The sequence below is a fragment of the Apus apus genome, chromosome 1 (assembly GCF_020740795.1).
Source record: "Apus apus isolate bApuApu2 chromosome 1, bApuApu2.pri.cur, whole genome shotgun sequence".
Taxonomy (NCBI): Eukaryota; Metazoa; Chordata; class Aves; order Apodiformes; family Apodidae; genus Apus; species Apus apus.
The window spans coordinates 52,969,794-52,980,176 of record NC_067282.1 but is presented as its reverse complement, the minus strand read 5'-3'; the positions used below and the strand labels follow the sequence as shown (position 1 = coordinate 52,980,176).

The 10,383-nt window shown below is 40.0% G+C and overlaps 1 protein-coding gene across 1 annotated transcript in view; it reads right to left on the bottom strand.

Annotated features, from left to right (window-relative positions):
• Positions 1 to 546: 546 nt before the first annotated feature.
• The window catches only part of IPO5 (importin 5), a 43,964-nt gene continuing 34,127 nt past the window's right edge, over positions 547 to 10,383 (bottom strand). The window contains exons 22-26 of the mRNA XM_051618114.1: positions 6,779 to 6,901; positions 5,927 to 6,146; positions 4,536 to 4,764; positions 3,082 to 3,223; positions 547 to 694 (exon numbers count right to left, since the gene is read on the bottom strand). Coding sequence (XP_051474074.1) covers positions 608 to 694; positions 3,082 to 3,223; positions 4,536 to 4,764; positions 5,927 to 6,146; positions 6,779 to 6,901 — 801 coding nt within the window. The 3' untranslated portion in view covers positions 547 to 607. The remainder of the gene's footprint in view (positions 695 to 3,081; positions 3,224 to 4,535; positions 4,765 to 5,926; positions 6,147 to 6,778; positions 6,902 to 10,383) is intronic.

Sequence of the window (10,383 nt, the reverse complement as noted above, 5' to 3'; positions counted from 1 at the left end):
CATGCCAAAGAGACTTCACATTCAAGGGCTGGAAGCTGAACAGCTTTCCTCATTGAGTCACTGTACAAGTTGTTTTTGGGAATCTGAAAGTGCGATCAATGAGGTCTTCATGCTTGATGTTTGTCTTCAGTTTTTCATCTTCTGATCTACTAACTTGTTGGGCAGAAGGACACTTTCTACCCTACAAAGACTCACACTCCAATTAATACAATTAACACTAGATGCAGATAAACGTTTATCTGTTATAACGTACATCTACTGCTGAATACAAGGTCTTAAAGCTGTTTCTTAATTCATTATGTCTAATGAGAAAATTCAACTTGTTTCCCTTTCACCATCGTAGGGATGGCTTATACCGTTAGAAAAATACTCTTCAGTGCTATTGTAGGGTTTACAGGAAACTTCTTCCATGTTGTGGGATAGAAACCGATTTAAACGCCGTTCTGAAAGAATGCTTCTTCCTGCTGCCACTGCCTGTAGGTTGTAGAAGAACGGCCTACACGCACTACAGTTCTGGTTTTACTCAAAAAAGAAACAAAAGAAACCTAAACAATAGGGTAAACTTTTATTTGGAGTTAGTTTTCTTGCAGATGATAATTAAGGCCCTTCAAGCAGAGTTCAGGAGCTCCTGTATGGCTGCCTGTTGATCTGCATTGAGCTGTGATATGCATTCTCTCCACAGTCCTCCAGATGTCTAGAAAACAAATGAGAAGTTGTCTTTATGCAGGCTTGCAAGCATCTAAGGTACACACTAAACTTTCATGTTTACAAAGCTCAACATTCAGTGTGCTTATTCCTGTAATATATATGCCAGAGGAACAGACTGAAATCTTCAGTTAAACACAGTCCTACACAGGTTCAGCTAGAGATGCTCTAACACCCTAAACAGAGGCAAGCTCTGGTTAAATAGCACCAGTGGAACTGATGGGCAACTCCTGGGAAAAGCCTTAAGTCTAGGTAGGTAGAAAGAACATACTCTGCATCTATCTGGGTCAATGTAAACCCCTACTTTCCTGCCTCTCAGTAGAGCTCACCTGTGCTACCACAGCCCTCAGCTGAGGCATTAGTTTTTAAAGTCAGCACCAGTAGGGTCTGGTTCTAATGGTACCAGAAAACACTGAAAATTTTAGAATGTTGGGAAAGTGTTTGTTCACTTACCAGTAGAAGCTGGGAGCAACTGGCACCCTGCTTTTTTTAGAAGGACAATAGGGAAAAAAAAAATCACAGGTGATTTGCTGTAGGTCTTTAGACTGGCTTTTGTAACAGCAGGATGCTTGAAGTAAAATTTAAAAAGTGTATTTGGTATATTTAATGTCCAGCTCTATTACAATGCCCTTGTCTCACACACTTCTTAAAAAATCCAATTAAAATGGTTTCACAGCATTCCAAAGATTTTGAAAATAAAGTGCTCAAGTTAAGTTTGTGGGGTTTTTTTTAATTTTAAGCAATATTAGGGATTCTGGACTCTCAATCTGTAATGGAATATTACAGAATTAAATGTGCTCTTCCAGCATTCCTGACACGCATTTAAATTGATACTCTACACTGAAATATTTCTGGCCTAAACATGTGAAAAAAGTTTATGTTTAATTCCAGCAATGACCATAACATTGCTCATGTCAGAAGCTGGCAGTGGAACAGCTCACCGAGATCATAAAAGGGAAAAAAAAAAAGTGTCCTTCTCCTGGAATCTGGAATGCAGCAGCAGTAGGCAGACTGTTAGCAACTACACAGCCTTTGAAATTCCTACGATGGTGTAAAACATTTACATTGCTTTACTAAAGTCAAAGTACCATGTGTGAAGAGAGGCAGGACTGGTGACAGTATGTTAAAATTGTATTAAAGAAAACAAAACATGACCTTTAAGATCTTTCCCCCACAGTTTGAAGGCAAATAATTTAAGCAATGCATTAGTCTTGTTACCATATTATGTAATTCCTGGCCAAAACAACACTTTGCTATACATAACTAATCTATACATGTATGTGCCCTGGTATTGTTAAAAAGAAAACTAACTTTGAGCATTTAAGGTAAAGTGAACAAATGCATTAACATATCCTAATATAAAGTTTCACACTCAGACTTAGTTAAGTACTAACAGCAAAGATTTCAGCCAGAATCTACAGCAGCCACTTATACCACTTTTACTTTGAAACTTAGCTTGATTTCATTCTTTCAATGCCTTCAGAGTTTTAACAAATCACTTTCTACATATTTCATTTCGGAAATACTCCTAAAATTCCTGAACCTGAGATTTGCTAAAGCATGCCAGGTAAAATGGACAGCAATTTGCTGCCCCAAATCCTTGATGCATTTCTATAAGCTATAAGCTTGCCAGGCACACTACTTTCCTATCATTAGATGCTGCAACTGTCAAGTAAGTCCACCTGATAATGTTTGCCCCCGGATCCGATCTACCCTACAAGCACTATCACTTATAACTTGGCAAAGAGGTGCAGCTTAAATGCTTGGACAACCTCACCACTCAGCACCATAAGCACTCATTATGGCAGAAAGAAACCTCAAGGCCATTTCCCAAAGGCAGGGAAAACATTGAACAGCCACCTGTATTTGCACTGGATTAAAGAGGGCAGTAGTAAAGTTACTTGTGGTTTGCATTCATTCTCTAGCAAAGATTCCAAGCCTCTCCTCTATTAGTAAGTGACCACAGGGTGCTGGGGACCCTTACAGGAATTACATTGGATCAAATTCTGCATTTCCATGCACTGATACAAAGACAGAAAGATTTCTTTCCAAAATTTAATTTCCGGCACAGAAAAAAACCCAACAAACCCACAAATAACTAATACTGGCTGGTATGTTAACCATCTAGGTGCATACACCTTAAAACTTCTTTTAATTAATAAACTTCTGAAGTATATAGAGATGAAATTTAATCAAGTGCAAACGTTACCAAACTTATCATTAAGAAGAAAGAATGCCCCAGGATGTCAAAGATCACTGCTTGAAACATTATTCTCCAAGAAGGACAAGGCTCTCAAAATTGGTTTAACAGTTCGGTTACTTCAGAAAGTTGTTTCTAAATACTCCCCCATTATACCTAAGCAAGCATGTATTTACCTGCACTTGGCGAACAACATTAGCCAACCGCTTGGTACATGGATCTTCATGTTTAATAGCTTCATGAATTTCACCATCCGCAATGATACCAAATATTCTGGGAAGGTTCGAGTTGTTGGGACCAAGGACAACTGGGTTGTTGCTGTTACAATTAAAACATGTATTACAAATGAATGTTTAACTAAAACAATTAATGTAAGCATTTTACATGTCAGTTGAGTGATTGTGAAACATCTTATTCTAAACCTTATTTACATCCAAGTTTCACTCAGCTGAATAAGTGTGCATAGCTTAGTTGCATGCTGACAGAATGTTCCCTCTCCTGTTAATATTTAACCAGCTGATTCTTTAATTAGACTATACTTTATCAGGAAGAAGTTCTGAAGTTTACAAAATAGTTGAGTTCCATGCAGATGGAACTGCAAATAGTGTGACATAAATACCCTGCCTAAAAAGGCTTACTCTTCCCTCTCAGTGCTGCAAGGAGGAGGTTTTGTTACTGCTGTCAGGAGCACCAGTGACCTCAGCTCTCTGCCAGCACGCTCACTGACGCAGCAAGAAAGCAGTTCTACTCCCTCTTTCCCAGCCAAGTGTTGGAGTAGAGAGCAGTGCTGGCAACCAGGGGTTTGAGTGGAAAACATGATCTACTTCCAACCCTGCCACCTTCCACTGCTGGAACACAGAGGCTGTGAATGTACAACTGAGAGCGCTCCAGAGAAGTACGGCTGAGCAAGGCTGAGCTCCCTGCACCGGGCTTGGGTACCGAAGTGTGCTAGTACTGTAATTCCTGATTTCTATGTATATATTCCTGATTTTCTGTTTTGAATATCTCCAGAAAAGGGGACTCCACAGCCTCCTTGGGCAGCCTGTTCCAGGGATCTATCACTCTCACAGTAAGTAAGTTCCTTCTCCTATTTAAATGGCACTTCCTGTGCTCCAGCTTGTGCCCGTTGCCCCTCGTCCTGTCACTGGGAACTACTGAAAAAGAGTCTGGCTCCATCCTCCTTGCACCCTTTAGATACTTGTAGGCATTAATAAGGACTCCCCTCAGCCTTCTCTTCTCCAGGCTAAAGAGTCCCAGCTCTCTCAGCCTTTCCTCTTTAAGAGAGATGCTCCAATCCCCCAGTCATTTTTGTTGCCCTCTAATGTAAGCAGAGCATCAAATTTTTCCTGAAATTTTCTGTAGACATTCCCAGATTATCCTTTCATACCATGTGCATATAAAGCAGCCAGGAATTTCTTCAAGCCATACACTTAAGATAGGAACATTGACTGTTTAAAAAAAACAACACAGCAGTAACATCACAGAAGGCTCAGTTCTGACATTCCAGATTATCTTCCCTAAAAACCATATGCAGATTAACCTGGCAGTTTCTCAGTTTTGGAAAATAAAACCAAGGAAAGAATCTGCAAACACGCTTCCTTTCTGCATTAATGTCAAGATTTTGCCTTACCTCTCAATTAAGTCACACAGGTAATTGAAAGTATGAACAGCTTCTTCTTTATCTTCATGAAGTGGAAGCCATGATAACCAGTGTGGCAGGACTTCTTCAACATTAATACAGTCAGGCTTGAACTTCATTATCTTTCCTACAGCTGAAATGCAGTTCTCTGTTGCATTGACATTCTCTTTGGTTTTGGCATCTTGTGATTGAATGACTCTCACCAGTAATGGAAGCGCCTCTAATTAACAACACAAGAATAAAGTTTAATACACAGTCGAGTCACATTTTATTAACAACACAAATTTTACATGTGACTACTGCATGTATTAAAAACAGGTTTTTCTGTGGCCCGAGCACCAAAACCAAGTCATCCCAATGTCCCACTGCTTCTGGGTTCTTCCCTGCTCCATAATCATTACATGAAAAGCAAACAGAAAGATAAAGCTACGCAAGGAAAACAAGGAAACAGCTACTGCCAAGGTCTGGATTTGCTTTATAAGTTCAGAAGAAAAAACCAAAAATCTTCTCAAGAGTTCTGTAATCTATGATATACAAGGCATTAATTTATAGTAAAACTATAGATAACAAGCACTTTTTTAATAATCAATTTTAAACATAGGATGGTGAAAAGCACCGATAAGGTGACATTCACATGACTGTAGTACATGTCTACAGTGTACACCTGCTGTACATCTATTGCTTGTGTACACATAACTATATACATGCCTACACACCACCCACCACTAAAAGCTGCACTAGAAAAAAGTTCACAGGAGTAATCTCATCTGGTCAATCCACCTGGCATGGCTTAGATTGTAAAAATCCAACATCAAAGAAAATGCCAATTTCCTTGCTAGGCTAACAGCCATATTTAAATATTTATTATTATAGTCATGCAGATAACCACATGCACACTTCAGAGGGCTCTACAAGCACACAGAAACAATCTTCCTTGTGTTCTTCTGCTAAAAGTATAATATTAAAGCTGTGAAATTCTGTATCAGCACAAAATAGGTTGTGGAGAAAACATGCTTCAAAATAACTCCAATTACTGAGGAAGAGCGAGATCTCACACTACTTCATTTTGGTAAGGAGCACCTTTGCAGTTAAGAAATACACAATGACACTTGCTGTACTAACTACACTGAATTCCATTTTTGAAGAATTTAGCAGCTATGGAAAAAATTTATTAAACCTCAGCTAAACAAAGATACTTTTAAGGGGCTGATAAACATTACAGGTACTTTACTAATCATTCCCAGTCTGCCACACAGGTTATACTGGCAATTTATTTCCCTGCCAAAGGGAAGTGACCTCACTGTCAAGAGGCGAGGAATTTCCAACCTCTCCTTCCTCCCAAATCCCACATTCAAATAGTTTGATCAGACGCATGTACCTACCTGTGCAATAAGGACGATAGCTGTCCCCACCAAACTGTGCCATAACTCCCACACCGTAGGCAGCTGCCTGCCTCACCTCTGGGCTGTTGTCACATATTGACTGCAGCATTGGCCTCAGGAAGCATTCAGCATACTTGAACGAAGAAGGGCTGCAGTGCTCTACGATATCATCAAATATGCATAGTCCCCACTGCCTGTCTGGCCATGGCCTGTGTGAACACTGCACCCAAAACAGGTAACATTTCAGCCAACTTAAAATTGGTAAGTTTTTTACAGTCCATGATTATATTAACAGAACAATCATAGCACCAGTGATCTAAGATTTCTCTACAAATCTTCCTGGACTAAATTCAATCCTACAAACACAATTTTCTGGACTGATACTTGCAACAATACCATAAACAAAGCAAAATCCAGCTGACTCTCTGAGCTGATTAAAAAAATTACTTTAGGCTAAACTTTCTACCTCTATTTCATGCTCAGTTACCTATTTCAGTCTTAGTTTTCCCCACTAATCTGCAACACTTTTTTTGTCCCTCTCCTTGAAATCCATTTTAGAGATTATCCAACACTCCCAGGCAAATTAAATTTCTCAAAATAGTTCTGTGTGTCCATCACCCTGGGTCTTGCAACGCAGAAATTAGAATTAGCACAGCAGTGTAGCTGTTCAAATAGCACAAGGTAACAATTTCTGCCTTGTTCCAGAATAAACCTTCAGCTGCCTCTATCTTGTAAAACAATAATTGCTATATTCTATCTACCAAGTTTTCTAACATTCCAGCATGGAAGGCCTATTGACACATCAGAAAAAAAAATAATCACTGTCAAACCAAAAGAAAGCAAGGTACTTACAATTAAGTTGACAATTAGTGGAAGTAGCCTTTCAAACCATGGCAGTACCTTCTCCTTGTAACTGCTGAATATTGAGTGCAAAATGTCTGACACTTTAGTCAAAATATAAACGTCACTGTCATCCTGATGGGAAAAGGATACAGGTCACATCAGAGCTAGTGATCTTTCAAATAGTGGAAGTCACATGAAATGCTAAAGTCTCTAAATGAATGAAATAAAGTTGTTTAATGATTTGGTTTCGTAAAACCAATCCTTTGAAGTCTTGGTCTGATCATAGAAAGGGACCTCAAAAGATCATTCAGTCCAAGCGCCCTGTCATGGTCACTGACAGCTTTCAATAGATCAGGTTGCTCAAAGCCTTGTCTAACCTGGCCCTGAACACTTCAAATGATGGGGCATCCACAACTTCCCTGGGCAACCTGTTCCAGTGTCTCAACATCCTCTTAATAAAGAACTTATTCCTTATGTTCAGTCTAAACCTACCCTCCTTTAGTTTGAAACTGTTGCCCCCCTGTCCTGTCACTACAGGTCCTGGTAAAACCTCTCTCTCCATCTTTCATCTAAAGGCCTCTTTATATATTGAAAGGCTGCAATAACGTCTCCTTGGAGCTCTCTCTTCAACAGGCTGAACCCCAGCTCTTTCAGTCTTTCTTCATAGAAGAGGTGTTCCAGTCCTCTGATTATTTTTACAGACCCTTCTTTGGATCCATTCCAACAGGTCCATGTCTCTTGCACTGGGGGCACCAGAGCTGGATGTAGGTGGGGTCTCAGAAGAGCAGAAAGGGAAAAATTACCTCTCTCTATCTGCTGGCCACACACCTTTTCATGCAGCCCAGGATTCAGCTGGCTGGCTGAGCTGCAAGAGTATGTTGCCAGCTTATGTGCAATTTTTCTATTCATCAGTATCCACAAGTCCTTCCCCACAAGGTTGCTCTCAATCCATTCATCCCCCCAGGCTATATCGATACTGGGGACTGCACCAACCCATGTTCAGGATCTTGCACTTGTCCTTATTGAACTTCATGCAGTTCACATGGGCCCACTCCTCAAGCCTGTCCAGGTCTCTCTGGATAGCATCCCTTCCCTCCAGCACATCAACTGCACCACTCTGCTTGCTGTCACCTGCAAATGTGCCAAGGGTGCACTTAATCCCACTACCTATGTTGTTAATAAAGATACTGAACAGTACCAGTCCCAGTGTAGACCGCCAAAGGACACCCCTTGTTATTGATCTCCATTTGGACTTGAGCCACTGAAAGCAACTTCAGACCTGGCCATCCAGACAATTCCTTATCCACTAGTCTGTCCATCAAATCTGTACCTTTTCAATTCAGTGATGACGGTTTTGTGTGGGACCATGTCAAAGGTCCTACAGAAGTCAAAACACATGACATCAGTCGCTCTTCCTTAATCCACCAACACAGTCACACCATCAGAGAAGCCACCACATTAGTTGGGTATGATGTGCCCTTTGTGAAGCCACATCAGCTGTCTCTAATCACCTCCCTGTCTCTCATGTGCCTTGACATGGCTTTCAGGAAAACCTGTTCCATAATCTTACCAGGCACAGAGTGAGACTGGCTAGTTGGTAGCACCCAGTTCCTTCTTAAAAATGTAAGTTGACTGCTAGTACTCAATTGCCTAGAACAATTTTCAGGGACAGAAACATTTTATCAAGACAAACACTGACTTGTCCAAATTTACCGCTTCCATGACTTCCCTTTACAGAAGACAGAAGGCCCTTCTCATCCATATAATAGAAGGAATATTAATCCTCTCATAATTTCATTTTTCACCTTGCCCAATTAATGCATCAAACTGGTGAAGGAAAGATCCTTAGCTCAGATTCAGACACCAACTCATGTTACATCTGCAAGCAAGGATTGTTCCCTGGGCACACTTGTGTTGGGAAAACCTTTTAACTTTGCCTTAAAGCAAGTTCTGTTGTACTCAGTAAGGTTCCTTTAATCAGTTTATACTTGAGCAGGCAGGGAAAATAGAATACAGCTAGTTTCTGGTCCCTAGTGAGACACTACTTATTATTTCTCATGCAATTGGCAGCTTCTCACAACTGGGTATTTAAACACTCCGTGGTTAAGATAACTTCTGCATTGTCAAGACAAAATTCAATCAACAACTCTGGAACATACACACAAATGAAAACAGAGGTAGAGAACTGCTGCAGATACCACAAAGTCCACCTGGCCTGGTATTGCCCATTTATTAATACCTGATAATAGATGTTCAGGGAAAAAGCATAACATACTTGCTTAGTGTACACTTTCTACCCTCTATCAAATCAGCAGTTTAGTTACTGTCTAAGTTATGGCTGTAGCTGGATTTCTTGCTGAAACTACTGTTCAAGTATCTTTCATTACTTCCATACTCTCTTATATTTCTGCTGCCTTGAGGTAAGGACTACATAAACACATTCTGGGAATGAAGGTGTATATCCAAATGTCACTCATTATCATATGCTAATTCTGTCCATATGGCAAGTGACATTCTGGTCCCACTCCTACTTTCACAGGGTAATGCAGACAAGTATTCAGAAAAGCATCTGCAAGGTCAAATATAAATTAAAGCATTTTTAAAAATGCCTTGCAACTCTGTTGCAGAGTACAGATTCAGCTTCTCTGAACCTGCTGCCTGCTAGCATTTTCTCTCATTATCAGTACAGACTGACAAAAAACCCCCAAAAAACAACAACAAAAACACCCAAAAAAACAAGCTTTCTAATTCACCGTCTACAAGAATGAACAGTGAATACTGCAAATGAGAAAGGGAGAAAAAAGTGGAAACACTCCTGGCTCAGAACCCGAGTTTGTTATTTTTTGATCCCAAGCAGCATGTAAGCACCAGAAATCTATCCTTTTAGAATGCTGACCTAATGTTCCCAAGCAAAAGGGGCTCAAGAACTGCATTGCTATTCAATAAAGTATTCACATATGGTGCAGGATCTATGAAGGTATATTCTGGGGTCCGCACACAGGTAAAACTCATGCAAACAAACTTGACAATTCAACTTCACAAGCTTCACAGTTGACTTCTATGTAAAAAAAATTCCTAGTTTTTAAATTTACTGAATATCCTTAATATTTCGGGTTATAGGCAGTGACTTGCTATTCTTTATTATTCTCTTTGCATCAATAAGGATTTAACTACAATGATTGTATCTCTTCTACAGTCACCTTCACTTCAGACTAAAAAGGTGGTTCAGTATCTTGGCAAGCAAGTAAACACTTTGTTACTCTCTCATAAGCAAACACATTATGTCAGCTGTGCACCCTGCTGCCCACCTCTGATACTGTTTTAGGTCTGTTCTTTTCCAGACAGGCTCCTGACCTGATATCAGAAGGTAGGCTCAAGGGTAAAAGCCCCCCTAGGTCATCAGGCAAGAAGAAAAAGCAAGTCAGCAGGGCTATGCCTTAGGTTATCACCAACACAGCATTTGACAGACGACTATTAGATTTCATCTCAGAATTGTTTGAGAGAATGAATAAAATTAAGAGCTATATCCTGAACTTTCTCCTTCAGTGTACCAAAGAAACCTTTTGTATTTTCTAATTCACACATTTAGTATGATCCATTTCGTACTGGAAGTT